This window comes from Urocitellus parryii, chromosome 13 (genome assembly GCF_045843805.1).
Source record: "Urocitellus parryii isolate mUroPar1 chromosome 13, mUroPar1.hap1, whole genome shotgun sequence".
Lineage (NCBI taxonomy): Eukaryota > Metazoa > Chordata > Mammalia > Rodentia > Sciuridae > Urocitellus > Urocitellus parryii.
The window spans coordinates 66,380,202-66,400,022 of NC_135543.1; the positions used below are offsets into that span (position 1 = coordinate 66,380,202).

Here is a 19,821-nt window from a genome sequence, read left to right on the forward strand (position 1 = left end):
AGTATGCAGTTTTCCCAGCAGCTTATGTTGAAGAGACTGTCCTTTCTCCATTGAGTGGTCTTGCTACCCCTTTTGAAAATCATTTGACCATATGTCAAGTATTTATTTCTGGACTCATTAGTCTATTTTATTGGTTATATATCTGTATTTATGACAGTATCACATTATTTTGATGACTGTAGCTTATAGTAAGTTTTGAAATTAAGGAAGTGTGAGAATTCCCTTTTTTCTTTTCAATATTCTTTTGTTTACTTGCAGTCTGTTGAGCTCCCATATGAATTTTAGAGTGAATTTTTCTATTTCTGAAAAAAAAATTGTGGCCTTCATAAGAATTGCTTTTAATCTGGAGATTGTAGTTGTAAGGAGTAAATCATTTTTAATTTTAAGCCTCTTTTCTTATTATCAAGAATGAAACATCTACATAATATAATGGAATCTCATTTTTACTTTATTATTTCTGCTTTTACCTTCTCGGTGGTACAATTTGTATTTTTTATTTTAAGGATGTGTAGATGAAGATACAATGTTATATCTTCTTACCTAGAAGTCCCAAAATTATTTCTTTAAGAAAATTCATTAATTCAGATTAACTACAGACTTAATTTTCTTTAATGTGTGATTTATTTCATGGTGCTTTTCTCAGTATGTTTTATTATGAAAAGAATATAGAAAAAATATCATTCTTCTGAAAACGAGAAACTTAACACCTCCCTAGATTCAGCCTTTTCACCAAGCCTTTGTTTATTAGGTGTGTATTCCTGGATACAGGTATAGTTTATTTTCATTGATTTATTCATGATTATGATAGTTTAAAGATGGCTATTTTCCAAATAAAATAGAACCCTTCTGTTTGGGTGGATTTTACAATATTTATTGTATGTTTAATTCCAATGTGCTTGATATTGTGCTAGGCTTCTTAGAAGATAAAGTGGTGTCCAGGCTTTTCAGTGAGCATTCAGTCATAGAGAAATGGGGTAAACACACAAAATACCTATGCTCATCAATTACCACAATCAATGAATAAGTTAATAAGCATTATTAGATTAGCAATCGTGGCCTTAAGACATCACTGATGCTTAAATGAAAAAGTTTTATTTTGGCATCTACCTAGACAAATGTGGGAAGGGTCATTCTAGGTAGGGGAAAAAACAAGTAAATGGTTAAAAATGGGAATAAGTAGGGGTTGGGGTTGTGGCTCAGTGGTAGAGCACTCGCCTAGCACTTGTGAGGTGCTGGGTTCGATCCTCAGCACCACATAAAAATAAATAAATAAAATCTATTGTGTCCAACTACAACTAAAAAAATATATTTTAAAGAAAAGAAAATATATTAAAAAAAATTTTTAATGGAAATAAGTAAGTGTTCCAGGAATAGTATAATATAAAGACATTTCCAATTCCAGTGTATACTTTATAATGGAAATGTCATTGGTACTTTTACGTATACAGATCAGACTCATGTTTCTAAAACATGAGAATGTTGCTGAGAAGCTTTGCTACGAATTTTCAGTTTGTTTGGGTGAATGTGTGTATGTATGGGCAGGTGGCACATGGTGTTCAGTGACCCCACAGAAGACACTTTGTTTTCATTTCTCATCTTTGAACAAATTTATTTATGAGACCCTCATTCCTATAATGTAAAAAGAAAATATTTTGCTATTATTTCATATTTGAAAATCTGTACAGTGGAGGAATCTTATTCTCTGAGAAATGGGATAGACTTGATTTTTCTTAGAAGCTTAGTGGTTTTAACTTGTTTGACTTTTTAAATGTTTTATGGTAGGCTTAGAATGTTAATATTTATATAAAAGAAAAATGTTTACTATTTAAGATTTTAATTGTATAACCACAAAGCAGAACACTGTGAACCTTTCTATATTAGGTCTTTATCAAAGAATAAAATTCTACTTTTGGAAAATTTTGCTGAAGCATGAGACTATCTCCTTTTTCTTAGACTAAGTGAAAATATGACTAAAATAGCTGCCTTGATGGGAAGAAATCAAAGTTCCTACTTCATAATAAATAATGATGAATCATAAAAGAAAAAACATTGGAGATCACTGGGAACATTTAGCTTTTTGAAGTTTTTGGAAAATCTGCCTTAAATGTTTTTGAGATACAGTAAAGGACAGGAAAGACAGTTGAAAGTTTCTTGGACTTCTTCTCTTCCTTTATTAGTAAGGGGAGTAATAACATCCAAATGGTATTTATATAAAAACATGCCTTTTAAATGGTAGTCTAGTGTAAACAAGAGGGGTTTTCTAGTGCTGTTTAAATATTTTCACATTACATTACTTTGAACTTAGAGATTCAGTTATGTAAGATTGTTCAACATCTTTGTTTAAAACATAAAATTCCATCTCAGTGGGATAAAAAGTTAATATTAAACCAGTATTTATGATCCTTTAGATAATGTTTAGACAGATTATATGTATGAGTACTTTAGCTTACAAGCTGTATTGATAGTGATTAAAAGTATGACCCTATAGGTAGTCTTTTTAAGCAAATAAAACTGTTTGGATGCTTTCCCAGGATGATTGGGTTGCCCTCCAGGCGAATCTCTTCGATCCGATCTCGAATGTAACGAGTGTCATTAGCCTTGCAGAATGTATCATCTGTAATTGAAGTTATGTTGTTAAACTGAAAAACAAAAGGAAATAAAAATTGATCATAAATCTGGAATCAACCATCTGTTGCTATGTAGTAGGATCCCATGGAATATTTTTTCAAAAAAGTATTAAATATCATATACTGCATGATAATAAAACTATGCAGTCTGAGCACCCGTTTTTAAGTATACAATGATATTTTGGAAGAATAGTCTATCAATTATTAAGAGTAATTTTTGTGTAACACAAAGTTCTGAATGTAAATAGGCTTATATTAAATGGAGAAAGTATCCTATTCTAGAGTGTCACTTCCAAAAATGTACTGTGTCCTTAGGTATTCTCTAAGGAAGTAATGCAAGTTGGAATTCTTAGGATTCTGAAAAAACAATTTCAGTTTTTTGTTTTCATTCCTCCTTCACTTTTGCATTCCCTACTTGATGTTGTACTTAGAAATGTTTACCTGTTTGGAGAAAGAGACATGAATTAGAGGTCCCAGTGCCCCCTCACTGTAAGTCCATGAGTTAAGATTAGCTAAGAGATGCCAAGTGTACATTGGACACAAATTTCACTTAAGAGCATACTTTACACCTGTAGTGAGTGTAACCAGTGGCTGGTCTGGTTCTAATCTCAGCTTCTGGGCAGGAGGGTTCATTTGACTAAATATTAATACTTTTGATGAACATTGAGCTATTGCACTGCCGTAGTCATCTAACCGTAATTTACAAGTGACTCTCCCAGTGAATTTTAAGAATGACCCATAGGTACTCAAAGCCAGAGATTGTGAAAAGAGCAATTATACCTGAAGATGAATTATACGTAGACTTTCTGGTAAGTTAGGAGGCACAGATTCCAGGGAATTATGGTCCAGGTAGAGGAAGGAGAGATTATTCAATTTCTGAAAGGAAAATTTAGTTGGAGTGTTATTGAGGTTTGTGTATTCCTTCACTGGATTCAAGCAATTTCTATAAAAGAATATTGGTATGAACAATATCAATAGTACATATGCTTGGTATGATAGTTTCTTGTTTTGGTCATCACTGTTTGGCTTCACAACTAGTGTATTTTGGTCCTTTATGGCCTTTATGATGACCAGCAAAGCTCTGCTTCTTACCTCAAGTTTCTGTCCATTCATCTCATCTCTGAATACCAAGCTTTGATGCCATGATCTTTCTGGGCCCTTTGAATTTGTCCTGGAAACAGCTTAATGAGTTCACTTACTGTGGGAAATTGCTTTTTGGATCCTGTTGCTGTCCTAACCTCTCTTGATCTTCTGAAGCTTCCCATTTCAACTCCACCAACTTGTAGTGAAGCAGTCACACCTAACAGATGTATGTTGAACAACATGTTTCCTGAAGCAATTTATGAAACACTTAACTTGCTATGGCTTTTTCCATAAGGAATTCATGTTGGGTTACTCTTCATGAACACTAACTCATTAAAGTGTATAATTATATACTATAGTTTTCCTAGATATTGCTCTTTTACCTTAACTTTGATATGCATTCTGTATCAGATCTTGCTAATTCTTTTCTGTACTATTAAATTCCTTTGTAAAAGCATCCTGCTTTTCCAACATATGGGTAACAAGCACCTATCTTCCCAGTGGGTCTCATTTATGTGAATTATAGTAACCTTATTTTACTAGTGTCTGTTATAATCCTAGGGCATTTAGCAAAGCTACAAAAAGGCCAAATTTATCATTTTCATTCAAGCTGTCATGAATCCTCTCTATATGTGTAAAACCACAAGTACTTGAAACATTCCTCACCCCCTGCCCCCATAAGGAGTCTCACTGTCTTGCCTAGGCTGGCCTTAAACTCCTGGGCTCAAATGATTCTCCTGCTGCAGCATTCCAAATAATATTGACTATAGGCATGTGATACTGTGCCCAGCTCAACATTTTTTTGTTTTTTAATGAAATGTTGATTATCTTGGTAAGTCTTTAGTATGCCAATTATTCAAAGATGCCCTACTTAAATTTATATCTTGAAATTACAAGTTTTAAAAAGTGAGTATGCTTTTAAAAAGTCTGCTAAAAGCCTCTTAACTTCTGAGTTCCTTATCAGAAACATATCAGGAACTCTGATCTAACTTTAAAATCTCTCTTAAAATTGAGAAAGGAGATCTTAAATATAAACAAAAAAGGGAAGAGAAGTGAAATATTTTAACATTTTCAAGAGACTATATATTTATGGACACATTATATATTGTATAATGTATAAAGGCTCTTTGTTATGAAAGAAATATCTTCATTTATTTCATTAAAATAGTTTTAAATGGTCATCCAAACAAAATCCCATGAGGTGTCACACCCCTGTCATCTCAGCAACTCTGGAGTCTGAGGTAGGAGGATCATTTGAACCCAGGAGTTCAAGGCAGGCAAGATAGCTAGAGCATTTCAAAAAAAGAAGAAGAAGAAGAAGAAAGAAAAAATAAGTAATCAAAACAGAATTACTGACCAAAGTTTCTCTCTTTTGATATATTATCGCTGATACTGTGTTCAGCCATATGATGAAATACTTACTTTGAATGTATTTGCTTTGATCCCTCTGCTCTTGATTTTGTTGTATTTTGCATTAAATAAAGTAAGCTTTGGAGGAAGAACTGGAAGTTTCAGTAGTTGATTTTCAGCAAGCGAAAGCTCTTCTAACAGAGAAAGTTTTGAAAAAGTACCATCTTCTATGTCTTCTATCAAGTTTCCAGTAAAATCAAGTCTTCTTAAGTTAGCTTGAGGGGGAAAAAAAAAATCTTGTTGTTGCCTGAAGAAAGCATTTGTTTAACGGATCACATCTTTTCTTTAGTGCCTACTAGAGTGTCTACTCAGGAAAGTTTACTGTGGTTATCATTTGTGTGGATGGTGCTAAGAATTGAACTTCAGGTCTTGCACATGCTAGTCAATCTCTACTATGTGATACATGTCAAGCTGCATCGGTAGAATTTTGTTGAACACCGAATGTCTCTTTGTGTCTAACGATAATGCTTTGTCTAACTGAAGTCCAAGAATCTCAGGTTTGGAAGAGATTTTAAGTAGTCTTTCCATAGTTCTCTATTTGAATTTCTCAGGATGCATAGGCAGATTGAAATAAATTCTTATTGCAAATCATGGGAAGTAAGCATAACATTAGATTGACTGGAATCATGTAATTAGTGCTTTTGAAAAAAAATTTTGGCCAGCACATTGCATTGTAATTGTGGGTATGTTACCTTAATCTTTCTAAGCCTTATTACTTAAGTGTTCCCTGATTTGCAACAGTCATGCAGATTGAGAGATTGAGAAATTCAGTGTGCATATGTATGTGCATATCACTTTTTCCAAGATGATTGAGAAATACAGTTGGTACTCATTCACAGTAGTTTTTCTCCTCCCCCTTTGGTACTAGGAATGGAACCCAGGGGTCTTCTACCACTGAGCCACATCCCCAGCCCTTATGTTTTATTTAGAGACAGGGTCTAACGAGTTGCTTAAGGCCTCACTAAGTTGCTAAGACTGCTTTTGAACTCACAATCCTCCTGTTTCAGCCTCCCAAGCTTCTGGGATTACAGATGTGCACAACCACGCCTCGTGTGCACATTCCCAGCTCTTTTTTAAATTTTCAAATTTTGAGACAAGGTCTTGCCAACTAGCTGAAGCTGGCTTTTAGACTTGTGTTCCTCCTACCTTGACTTTCCAAGTAGCTGGAATTACAAGTATGTACCACTGTGCCAGGCCACAATAGTCATCTCTATAATGTTGTTACAAATATTAAATTAATGAAAACTGAACCATTGCTCCTAGGGGAATTACAAGGTTAGGTTCCCATGAGCCTTTTGTCAATTATTTTTGTCAACCAGTTGCTGCTGTTATGTGTTTTTATTTAAAGATAATTTTTTTAATGTACAATGTTGGCTCATTAACATTGCACTATTACCTTATGCCTGAATGTAGTTTATTGGGCACATGTATTTTCTCTGTAAAGCATATCACAGCCTTCCTGCACTTAGAAATGCTATGGAGCACTGCAGTACTAGTCTTGGGCTCTTTTCAACAGTAAAATTATCAATAAAAAGGATAAAACTACAGAAAACATGTCACTAAATAGACTGAATAAGCATTTATTTACAGTATAAGAGCTGAAATCAGAAGAGAGTTTTGCTTTGTTCAGCCTCAGCTGGGGATGCTCATTTTAAATAACTCATTTTTTTTTTTTTTTTTGCTGCTCCATTCGTATCTGCTAATGATCACGAAAGTATCATGTGTATTGACTTGGAGGTTACAAAAAGACTTTAGCAAGTAGGTTAATTTGCAAATAAGGGATCCCAAATCATGAGGATGAAATGTACTTCATTCCACAGTTGGGAGATACTATTGGCAGCATGAATGCAGTTATAGTTAATACAGTAAATGTATAATGAGGTCAGTGCACATTCCTGTGTGTGTGTGATTTTTTTTTTAGTATATATATTTTTAATTGTAGATGGACACAATACCTTTTATTTATTTATTTTTATGTGGTACTGAGGATCGAACCCAGGGTCTTGCATGTGCTAGGCAAGCACTCTACCACTGAGCTACAGAGTCTAAGAAACTGACAAGAAATCAATGATCCAGAACTGAGGTTTTACACTGAAGAGGTAGAGCCTTCTGCTATACGAATGATATCACCCTTGTTGGGTTAAGGTTTAATAGGAATCCAGGAGTTTAACATCATTAATGACCTGGGAAAGTTAAATGCCACTATTTGCAACAAAGAAGTTTGGTTCTTTTTAATGATGATGCCTGGCCTCTGCCACATCCTGGATTAGAACCTCTAGGAAATACAGCTTTGTATTAGTATTTTAAAAATACTTGCCCAGATATTTTTAATATATAGCCAGGTTTATAAAACATGAGTTAAAATGAAGAAAAGCAGTTCCTGTGCTTTCACAGAAAAGGTGGAATATAAAACATGGTTAGAGAAGTATTGTAGTTATATTGGTGGTGCTCACTATCTGAAGCAATGGATCCATCCTTCCTTCCTTTTTCTTTTTAGAAGTTCTGGAGATTGAACCCAGGGCTTGATGCATGCTAGGCCAGCTCTCTGCCACTGAGTTATACTCTCAGTCTGCAAAGTGGATCTTGAGTTATGAGGGTTGAAAAATTACTGCTGTTCGTTTGTTAGGCTGTCGACACAGACATCAATCACCAGTAAAGAAAGATGACAGAGAAAGTCAGAGTGGAAAGAATACGTACCAACAAACCAGTCATTTTTGTGACAACTCCATATGTGGCAGGCTATAAGTATGTACAAACTTCTTTATAGGAGTTAGTACTACTATCGTATTTAAACTTAACTTACGCATGTCTGCGAAATCTTTAGCAGTCAGCTTTTTAATTTTATTGAATCGTGCATAAAGATAGGCTGATTCCTTTGGCAAGGGTGGTACAGCATCGATGTCAACTTCTTCACAGTACACAGAGCCACTTAAACAAACACATAAGAGGCACGTGGGCATTTCTAAATTGGGAAACAAAGTCATGAAAGTATAAAAAGCAGTTTGAAAATATTTAGCCTCTAGTGCTAAAATTGTTGGTATTAAAAATGTTATTACTAATTTGAAAAGGTATTTGACAGAATCATAGATGATAGTAGTAAGCATATTTATTTAGTAATGGTAGCCAGTGACCTACATTGTGCTTGATAATTAGAATTTTTAAGGTCTAAAAAAAATTTAAATCTATAAATTTATTTCAGATTGGTGACAGTGATTAAAGTCTTTAGAAATCACTAGTTGAATGAGCAAAATATTAATTTGAAAATTAGAAGTCATCACAGGCACTGTTCAGATCCCAGGTCTGAATTCTACTTGAGTTGCCTCAGGGTAACTTGGGAAGTTATTTGTGCCCCAACTCATTGATTGCATTTATTTATCCCACCTTTTTCTTTTAACCTGGAATAGTTCCTTAGTCTTTGTTTTTTGTATCATTTTTGAAAAGTGAAAACCCTCCATCCCCTGCTGTCCCCTGACATTTATTTTGCAGAATTTCTTTGTATTAGGGTTTGTCTGAGAGTTTCATTTTTTGGCTGGAATATCTTGAAAATGGTGTTGTGTCCTCAGTGTTGCGTATCAGGAGACACTTGGTATCTGTCTCATTCCTGATAATGTTTTTGGTCATATGGCTAAAATGGGTCTGCCATGTTTCTCACTCTGTAAGGTTACTATTTTTCACCTTGTAATTAATAATATCTTTTGGAGAAGTACTTTGAGACAAAAACAAAAAAAAATTGATGTGTTGTCAAACTTTTATCCACTGTTTTAGGATGCATCAATAATTCTTAACTGAATGATTTTTTTTTTTTTTTGAACCAGGGATTGAACTCAGGGGCACTCAACCACTGATCCACATCCCCATACCTATTTTGTATTTTATTTAGTGACAGGGTCTTACCGAGTTGCTTATGCCTCACCATTGCTGAGGCTGGCTTTGAACTCAGGATCCCCTTGTCTCAGCCTCCTGAGCCACTGGGATTATAGACATGTGCCACTGTTCCAGGTCCGACTCATTCCTTATTAGGATAGTTGCCAAGTAGCGAGTATCTAATTCCATCATTCCTTATGTTTTTGTTATTTGGTGTTCTGCTGTAAAGTGGACCATTCTTTTCCTATTTATTTTTATATCAATATGAATTCATGGATTTTCTATTCATGAGTCATAATCAATTACCATCATGTTTGTTTTAATAATCAAATTGTCATGGATTAGCCAACTTTTTTTTTAAAGCTTTTTCTCCCACAATTTTTTATGGCTAATTGAGTAAATTCATATATTTAAATTGTACAATTTGTATTTGACATATGTATGTACCCACAAGACTTTCACTGTATATTGAGACAATTGATATAACCATCCCCACCCACAAATTTTTTCATGCCCCTTAATAATACCTTTCTCCCACTCTTGTTGCCAAGCAACCACTGATCTGCTTTCATTACTTTGAATTTAGGAGAATTTTATAAGAAAAGAATAATTCACTATATATTCTTTTGTCTGGCTTCTTTCACTCCACATAGTTATTTTGAGATTCAACCATTGTTGAGTGTATCAGTGATTCATTCCTCTTTATTACTTATTATTTCATTGTCTAAGTGTATACAATTAATACATCAGCTCTTATAGACATTTGGGTCAGGTTTTGGCCATTTCTAAGAAAGCTTCTGTGAACACTTATACACAGATTTTTGTAGACTTAATGCTTTCATTTCTCAAGTACATACCCAGAAATGGAATTACTGGATTGTATTATGAGTGTAAGTTTTATCTTTTGAAGAAAGTCTCCAACTATTTTCTAAGGGACTATGCCATTTTTAACATTTCCACCACAATGTATGAGAACTCTAGTTGCTGTATATCCTTATCAACATTTGATATAGTCAGTCTTTTTAATTTTAGCCTTTAAGTAGAATGTATTGTGGTATGTCATTATGTAATTTGCATTTCCCTAATCACAGTAATATTGAACATTTTTTTAATGTACTTTTTTGACATCCACAAATTTTCCTTGGTAAAGTGTTTATTCATATGTTTTGCCTATTTTTTTACTGGATTTTTGTACAATTATTGACTTTTAGGATTATGTATTCTAGATATAAGTCATTTGTCAGATTTATGTTTTATAAATGTTTACCCCAGTTGTAACTTGTCTTTTTATTTTTTGTCAATGTCTTTTGAAATACAAATATTTTAAATTTTAATGAATGATTCCTTTATATACATGTTTTTTGTTGTTGCTTTTGTTTTTATGAACTATTTGGTAGTCCCTGTGTTAGCTTTCTGTCACGGTGGCAAAACACTTGAGAGAATCAACTTGAAGAAAGATTTATTTTTGGCTCACAGTTTCAGAGGTTTCAGTCCATGGTCGTTTGTTGGCACAATTCCTTTTGGGTCTATGACAAGGCAGAACATCATGGCAGGGAGAATGTGGTGGAGCAGAGCTGTTCACCTCATAGTCTCCAGGAAGCAGAGAGAGAAAGAGGATGGGCCCAGGGTCCCAATATACCCTCAAAGGGGCACACCCCTAAATCCCTCCCATTAGGCCCCACTGCCTAAAGTTTTCATCCCTCCTAATAGTGCCATCAGCTTGGGAAGCTATCTTTAACACATGAATTTTGGGGGCACATTTTTAGATTCAAACTACAACAACCACTAAGGTTTTAATCCCCACCCCCACCCCCACCCCCCGCCTCAAGTTGTATAGTTTAAGCTCTTTACATTTAGGCACTGGTCCATTTTGAGTTAACTTTTATGGTAAATATGGTAATAAAAAAGGTTAATATCTTTTTTTTCTCTGTTATGGCTGTTGGTATTTCAACATGATTTTGGGGAAAGATTAACCTTTCCCCCACTGATTTGTGTTGGCACATTTTCAAAAACTGGTTCACCATATTGTATAAACCCTTGGATTTTTATTTTGTTCCATTGATGTTTTTAAAATTTTATTTTTACACCAATACCACAATATCTTGATTCTTGTACTTTTATAAGTCTTGCTATGATGTCGTATAAATTCTCCAACTTTATTCTTCTTCAACATTGTTTTGAGTATTATAGGTGCTTTCTATATCCATATAAATTTTATTTTTTTTTTATTTTTTGTACTAGGTATGGAACCCAGAGGCACTCATATACTGAGCTACATCCCCAACCCTTTTTATTTTTATTTTGAGACAGGATCTTGCTAAGTTGCCAAGGCTGGCTTCAAACTTGTTATCCTCCTGTCTTAACTGCCTAAGTTGCTGGGATTAAAGGCATATGCTACTACAACTGCCTTTTTCCATACAAATTTAGACACAGCTTTTAATTTAAAAATAAAATCTTGAAAATGCCTGTTAGAATTTTGATTGGGGTTGTGTTGAGTTGCATTTATGTTTGGGGAAAATTGATATCTTGACGTTATTAAGTGTTCCAGACTTTGAACACAATATATTTCTCCATATATTTAAATCTTCTTTAATTTCTCTCAACAGTATTGTCTGACTTTCAGTGTATAGGACTTATATATATTGTCTACATATTTACTTGTGTATTTCATACATTTTGATGAATTTTTAAAAAATATTATACACATCTATTATTCTTTGAGCACGTCTTTATTTTTTGGCCTAGAAAGATGTCCCAGACAAATCTTGCATTTTCCCTACCTCAATCCTAAAGTGAGTTCTCTCTTCAAAAAGTACTGGTTCTTTTTAGTGCAGAATGGTATTAGAAACCAAGATCTCGGTTCTGGGTGTGCCCATTGCTGTTGGAATCTCATCATTCCCAGCTTGCAAAAGTTTAATGGAATCAAATGTAATGATCTTTTATGTTAATATATCTGGACTTTGAGGTGTTCGCCACACAGGGTGCCTTCTAGTGCATGTATTTTCATCATAAACATTTGGATCCCTAATCTACTTGGAGTATGGTTTTTGTTTTTTGTTTTTGTCTAAAGTATGAATCTAATTATATCCCTTTTCAAATGGATGTGTAGTTTTACCAGCCCCAGTTTTTTTAATATTTATTTTTTAGTTGTAGTTGGACATAATACCTTTATTTTATTTATTTTTCATGAGGTGCTGAGAATCGAACCCAGGACCTCGCACCTGCTAGGCGAGTGCTCTACCACTGAGCCACAACCCCAGCCCCAGCCCCAGTTTTTTAAAAGTACCATTTTTGTGTCAGTGATTTAAGTTGGTATTGTGTGTTACATTTCTATCTATTCATGCACTAGGATTCACAATTTTTAAAGTATAATATGTTTTAATGTGTGGTAGGTCTCATTCTGCATATACCAGACATTGTTCAGTGCTTCCCCCTGTATTTGTGCATGTTTTTCCATATGAACTTTAGAATCTGTTTTTCCAGCTTTTATAAGTTTTTAGTAATTTTAGTGAACTTAGAACTACCATTTTTGTGATATTGAGTCATCCTATCTAAGAACAAGGAATGACCATTTGTCTAAGTCTGCTTTTCCTAAGGTACTTTAAGATGTATTTTCTGCTTGGTTCATTTTAAATTTATTGTAGCATTATAGAAATTAATGTGTTTTTTTCATGATTTCTGTATGAAATAATGTTCTATTTTAGAGCAGGGATAAATGGAATACATAGGAACTATTAAATGGAACTTATTTTACTATAAGTTCTCTATTAGTTTAATGGAAATGGATATTTTAATTAATTATAAAAAGAGCCATTTCTCTTCGGTGAGTTTCTTGAAGGCAAGAATTACATTTTATTTACCTTACCCTGAGGCTGTGCATTGTATTCAGGAAATGATCAATCTTTAAGTATTTCTGGAATTGATTTCATTTGGGTATAAACATACATTCTGTAGATGGTAAGCTTGGACTAAGCTTTGGTTGTTCTTGAATGCTCCTGTTCCATATTCTCATTCATAGTGTGCGGTGACAAATGATTGCACTCCCAATATATTTGCTTGTCTTTACCACTGGAGCTAAAATTTCAGTTTACATTTACTGTTATCTTGAGGTAATTTTTTATTACTATAAGATAAAGTTCCTGCAGTTATTTTTAAAGGTTCTTTTAGAAAAAAATTAGATTATAGAGTATTTGTACTTACCATCATTTTCTTTCTTGGGGGGTAATAATGTTACAGCTTCGTCTTTTTGTACCTGAAGACTTTTCTCATCGGGTATTATCATATTTTCCTATTGGAGAAATAATAGTTTGTTATCAGGTGTGATGAGGTCTAAATTTGACTGTCAACCCAGGTGTCACAGAGTGTTTATCTTCTCATAATCACAATTTCTTTTGTGTTCTGTTAGCATTTTTTACATAATTTCATTTCATAATTTATTACATTATAATATAAATGTGTTTTTACCCTAGACTGTGAGCTGCTGGAGTAAAAGAACCAGATTATTTTTTTATTTTTGTATTTGCAATGGCTGAACTCAGTACTTAGTAAATGTTGAATACATTGAAATTCCTAGTGGAAACTAGGAGAGAATTCTCCAAATGGGAATGACAGTTTTTTTGAGGTGAAACTATTTCATGTGATTCTTGTCTTAGTTCCTCTTATCAGATTCTATCATTTTGAGCAAGAGGTACTCCAGAGCTCCCTGAAGCCACATGAGTGAAGTATTGTGTAAGCTTCATCTGTCTCTTTTAGGGTTGAACCTTTAATTACGTACATGTCTCTTGAAGCCCTGACCTTCAGAGCCCCTTTATTCTGGCCTTCTGTGGTACTCAAACCACTGGCCTAAGCTGTCAACTCTGGGGAACTGGAGTCCCTAACATTGACCTTCCCCTCTATTCTCAGAGAGTATGTTTTCAGCCATTGAAGTGTAGCATATTATGTGGTGTCCTATTCTTTCCACTCGTTTCTCTCGGTCATCACTCCTGGCCTTGCCTTCCTTGGTCTTCATTTTTTCATCTGTGCTGGCTGCCTCCCCTACCCCCTGTCCCATTGAATTCTCTTCCGTTCCACAAAATTTAGTCTACATGTTTAGGCTGAAAAACTGCTAAAACCCTGAAACGAGAAGAAGCAGAGAGAAAGTTATCTCTAAACTTTTTAAGAATCAGGGAATTTGAAAATGTTCTTATAATTGATTGATGGATTCAAATTATCCAAGTGAGCCAATAGCTTATATTTAGCTTATATTATGATGGGGTGCCTCTTCTTTTTAAATTTATAACTATGACTGGAAATACCAATATTTTCTGTCATAATCATGGTCAAAAATAATACCAGTATATCAACTAACTGCATTAGAAGAAAGAAATAATGGTATTAACATTTGCTTATTCTGTGCAAAAAGAAAAGTAATTTAACTAGTCAGTCTTAAAATCTTCACCCTCTGGTTTATAGCAGAGAAGAACTTATCCAGCAACCAATTTTATTATATTTTTGGCTACATTTCTGGTTTTCCATTGTATGTGTGTATGTGTGTATGACGCATACAGTGGGCAACAGATAGTTATGTGCTATGTAACTTTTTCCTTAACCAATATTCATTTCTGTGTGCCAAGAAAACCACAAATAATTACATTGCTTGAAGGTGAGATGTGAATGATGTGTTATAGAAACTCTCCTTGTAGAATGTTAACTCAATAACAGTTACAGATCCTTGCAAACTGATATAGAGTCTAAACTGCTAAAACTGATTTAAAAGAAAGCCCCTATGAATTTGTTTTTCAATTTTTGGTACTTTGTGTAGTTGACATAACCAGTGCTCTTCTGGTCATTTCCTTGAACCATTTTTCCCCAAATAATAAACTAAGCTAAGAATTCATCTTTATTCTCATTAATTTATTTTTTAGGCAGTAAAATATGCAAATATAGGGCATTGCATAACATAATATATAAATTGCAACTGGTCGGAGATCATCTTTAAAGTTTAGTTTCCCTTAAATTTTATTTTTTGTTTACTATAGCAACTATTTGGTTACCATAAGTACTATTTATTAATTTGGAAGTCATGCATGTTCTAAAAGTATAATCTCAGGGGACAATTATTATGAATTACTTTTAACCATTTAAAATGCTTTTCATTTCCCCTTTATCAGATAAATTCAAGAAAAACAAAATGTACATTTAAATGGGTACTATTTTAGAAGGTAAATTTAGAATAGAAATAAAATACCTTAATATTTTTTCCATCCAGGTATTTATCCTCATAATCTTGGCTAAATATGGTTTCTTCCAAGTTATCTGTTCCATACTCATGGGTGATGCCTGAATCCTGCTGAGCTGGTGGTGCTGGCTCTGTCAGAGGCATGAACAGTAACAGGAGCAGTGTAGACTGCACAGTCTTCATTTCAGCAGAAATCAAGGTGACTGGAAGTTAATAAACCAGTGGCCTGCAGATTGTGGGACAAAACTCTGCTTTTCCCTGGAAATAAAAATGCAGACCATCGAAGCAATATTTAAAAGCTTAGAGGATGTTTTGGCAGAGTGTACGCAGTAGGGGCCAGAGAACAAGTATTTAACCCTTAATGATCTTTAATTAGATACTAGCAGTTTGCATGTATCAGTAAACATTCTGAAAAATAGTTTTAGAAAGTTTTATTTATTGTCTATCAAAGATTTAAGAGAGGTTGATAATTTAAGTTTCTTAATAAATAAGTGCCTTCAATAGAGGTACTTATATACAATGAAATATTTTTAGGATACCTGTAGTAGAAATAGTTAAATGAAGACCCAAGATCTGTCTCATGTGAGTTAAAAATATCATATTTCAACTTTGCTGCTTTATAAGAACTTTTGATTCTGCTTTTTGAAACAAGTTCCTAGAAAAAATTTAAAACTTAAATCTTAATTTCATATCATGTAGTCATTAATACTTACAGAATATTTAATAGATTATCACTATTTTTAATTAATAATGAGGTCTTTTCAGTTTAAACTATGAAAACTGCAACAATAGTCTTGTAGACTAGAGGAAATGCAGAGTTTAATCAAGGAACTTTGAGGAACATACTGGAAAGGATTCTTTTAGATTCACCAGTGTATTTTATCTGGTGGGCAGATATTTCAGATTATTTCTTAAGTAACTTCAGAATCATACAGAGTTGCTGATGCTACATTATAGATGCCAATTTCTCAAAAATCCAGTGATTGAAAATTAAAAATAAAATGGGTTTGTGAGTTTTGTAACACCCAGTTCTTATCTGCCTCAATATTAAGTTATGTAATGTAATGATAGATTAAAATAATTGTTAAAAATTAATTGTTCAAGGTAACTGAACTTAAACACATTAGAAATGTCCTTTACATTTATTAAGACTATTAGATACATCACACTTTAGCAAATAATATTTAAAATAATATGTGGGGAAAAAAGCCTACCGTTATAGCCGTTTTGAAGTTTTTTGTGGTTTTCCTCAGTAGGTGTTCATGCCTGTGCATTAGCCCCAAGTGGGAGGGTGAGTGAGGAAAGCGGTGGATTGATTTCAAACTGCTGAATAAAATTTCAGGGCCCAGCAGCTTTAAGAGAGCAGTTTCCATGTGGTAAAGATCTTTGCCAACATTCCTCCTCTAGGGTGAAATGCAGGGTGTTGTACTAGAGAACTGTGCTGGAGATGTTGGAAATCGCTGCTATCTGGCTGCTTCGACTGAATACAGACCCATGTTCTTTTTATCTTGTGTAATAATCACTAATCTTTTAGTGAATATGAGTTTATAAAATGACATAGTTACAAAAATCACAATTTACATTTTGCTACTTTCCCATGAGCTAAAATACCTGCTTTTTGAATGAAAAAGAACACTAAAACCAAAATGTGGTCTGTGCTTCTAATTTTATATGGACTAAAGGTCTTGTCCAAAGTTTTTAATTAATTTTATAGTCCGAAATATCCAATGAAATATTTAGTTTTAGCCTACTTTATTTTATAATTTGATCTTTTGGTGTTCTTGTTCCTTTATTTTAGTTACATGTAATAAAAACCAATGTATGAGAATTAGTTGTTTAAAAATAAAATTGATCTATAATTTGGGGGTTGGTAATAAAAATATTTTTGTTTGCTGAATGAATGGAACTGCATAAACTTATTTTAATATTAAATTGATTTTAAAAAGTTAAAGTGGTATTATAGGTACCATGTAAGTAACTTTGAAGATTCACTTTTTAAAACCTACTCACTTTTATTTGTATTACTCTTTAGTGCTTTTGGCAATCAGAGTAATATTTCTTTTTTCTCTAAGGTAAAAATTTAACAAATATGAATATTTTGTTAAAATGGAACCTGAAAGAATACCAGTTCTCTTTTCTAGTGAAAATTGGTTTTAGCAAGTTTCAAATCAAAGTTTAGATAAACTAAAACTTTTAACACCCAAGTTTTTATTTGAATGTGAATTACTTTAATTTTAATTATGATATGCTCTGATTTTGATTGAGATAAATTATTGATTTTATGGCTTTAAAGGTAGAGTAAACTTTTCTGAATTTTCTTTTTTATCACATTTGTTTATTTGTTCATTTATTTTGGTGATGGGGATTGTCAACCACCAAGTCACGTCCCCAGCCCTATTTTGTATTTTATTTAGAGACAGGGTCTCACTGAGTTGCTTAGCACCCTGTTGTTGCTGAGGCTGACTTCAAACTCAATATCTTCCTGTCTCAGCCTCTCAAGCCAATGGGATTATAGATGTGTGTCACCACTCCCACCTTAAATTTATTTTTTGAAACAGTAAAGGGTCTTAAAAATATGTAATCATAAAACAGTAGATATTGATTGGTATTGTGTGGCAGGTTAATGGAGCTGAAATGTAAGCTGGATAGATATATGTCCAGATTTGGAAAACCTTGAAGTCATGGTTTCATTAATGCTACAATTTGGTACTTTGGATTACAGAAAATTATTTTGTGTATTGTAATGTCTTTCCTTGAAAAGTTATGACCAGTAAGTATAATTTTATGAGCATTCATTTATTTAATAAAAGTTTATTAAGCACCAGATCTGTGCCAGAACTACAAACTAACTTAGACAAATAGAATTCAGTTTTCCCCCTCAAGGATTTCTTGTAGTGTAAATCAACAGAAAGGCAGCTAATAAGCAACTAGAATGCAAGTTGGGTTTGCTGCACAGAAGTGTACACAGGGCTGGCTGATACTGGAAGAGGCCACAAACTTTATTGGTTGAGGTCAAGGAGGTGCACCCACACTGACTTCTATAGAGATTTGAAAAGAGGACGGTTGCATGGCATTGAGGTGTTCCAGGCAAGAGGCACAGCTTATTGTGGAAGGGATGGATAGATAATTTTTAAAAACTTGTACTTGGTTGAATTTGGCTGGAGCTTAGAGTGAGGGAGAAAGAGAAAAGATGAAACAGAATGGACTATTTTAAGAGATTTGATTAGACAAGGAACCAGAATCAGATTAAAAAGAGTCTTTTATACCCTACTATTATGGTTTGGATGTGAGGTGTCCCCAAAAGCTCACATGTAAGACAATGAAAGAAGGTTTAGAGAAGAAATGATTGGATTGAGAGTCTTAACACAATCAGTGAATTAATCACCTGATGGGATTAATTGGGTGGTGGTGTAGCTAGAGGAGGTGGGGCTTTGGGCCATAGGTTTGGGGTATGTGTTTGTATCTGGAAAGTGGAGATCTCTCTTTCTGTCTCTCTGCCCCCACCCTGCACAGTCCCATGCTTTCTGATTACCATGTGAGCTGCTTCCCTCTACCACACTCTTCTGCCATGTTTTTCTCACCTTGAGCCCTAAGGCATGGAGCTATGGACTAAGACCTCTGAAACTGGAACCCCCAGATAAACTTTTCCTCCCCTACTGTTGTTGTGGTCAGGTCCTTTAGTCATAGCAGTGAAAAAGCTGACTAAAACACCTAAGAGGTTTAGACTTTGGTCTGTAATCAGTGAGAGACTACTGAGAAATTCTTAAGCCATTAAGTAATTATGACCCTATTTGCATTTTATAAATTTCCCTCTCCTGGTGTGTTTCTGATTGTTGTGATGGTTATCTAGTACTGTGTAAGAAATTATCACAAATTAATGACTTTAAATAACATACACTTACTATTTCATAGCTACTGTGGGTCAGGAGTTTGACATGGTTTTGTTTGATTGCCTGCTTCAGAATCTCATCTGAAAGCTGCATTTGAAATGCAGCCAGAACTGGAGCCTCATTTTGAGGGTCCAATGGGGAAGAGTTGTTGGTAGCATTCAGATCCTTGCAGAATTTGGGACTATAGGCCTCAGTTTTTTGCTGTTAGCTGAAGGCCTCCTTCCTTGCAGTGTGACTTCCTTTATAGGGCAGCTTGCGACACGCCACCTGCTTTACACTGGAGAGGGAGGTTATGTTTAGCAAGGTGGGCAACATGGTCTTTTGTGGCCTTCAAATAAACATGATCACATGTGCACTCTCAGCTTTGCCACATTTTGTTGACTAAAAGTAAGTCTCAGAGTGTTCACATAAACCAAAGGGGCAATGATTACACAAGCTAGAGTCTGGAAATATCCAGAATTACATTGGAAAATAAACTGATGTTCCTGCCTAAAGTTAGCCAAATGATAAAATTGAGGCCATACCCTCCAAGACCACCCTCACCTTTGATAGCAAATCCAAGTTCAGATGACTCCCCAAACCACCCTCATAATCAATTGTCTAGAAGTGCTTCAAGAAGTAAGTGAAGGCTGTACTGCTCAAGATTATGGCTTATGTAGGGAAAGATAAGCAGAAAAATCAGCCAAAAGAAGAGATGCAAAGGGCAGAATCTAGAGGGGTTCCAAATATG

General features: G+C 34.2%; 2 protein-coding genes across 2 annotated transcripts in view; one reads left to right on the forward strand and one right to left on the reverse strand.

Annotated features, from left to right (window-relative positions):
• Cenpp (centromere protein P) overlaps nt 1-19,821 on the forward strand; it is a 219,901-nt gene that overhangs the window by 49,146 nt on the left and 150,934 nt on the right. The window lies entirely within an intron of this gene.
• Ogn (osteoglycin) lies at nt 1,657-16,503 on the reverse strand. Its single transcript, XM_026406943.2, has 7 exons — nt 16,416-16,503; nt 15,211-15,459; nt 13,185-13,272; nt 7,924-8,082; nt 5,133-5,335; nt 3,408-3,503; nt 1,657-2,639 (listed from the first exon to the last, which is right to left on the reverse strand). Exons 2-7 carry the CDS (start codon nt 15,382-15,384, stop codon nt 2,469-2,471), a joined length of 891 nt encoding a protein of 296 aa, XP_026262728.1. The 5' UTR covers nt 15,385-15,459; nt 16,416-16,503; the 3' UTR covers nt 1,657-2,468.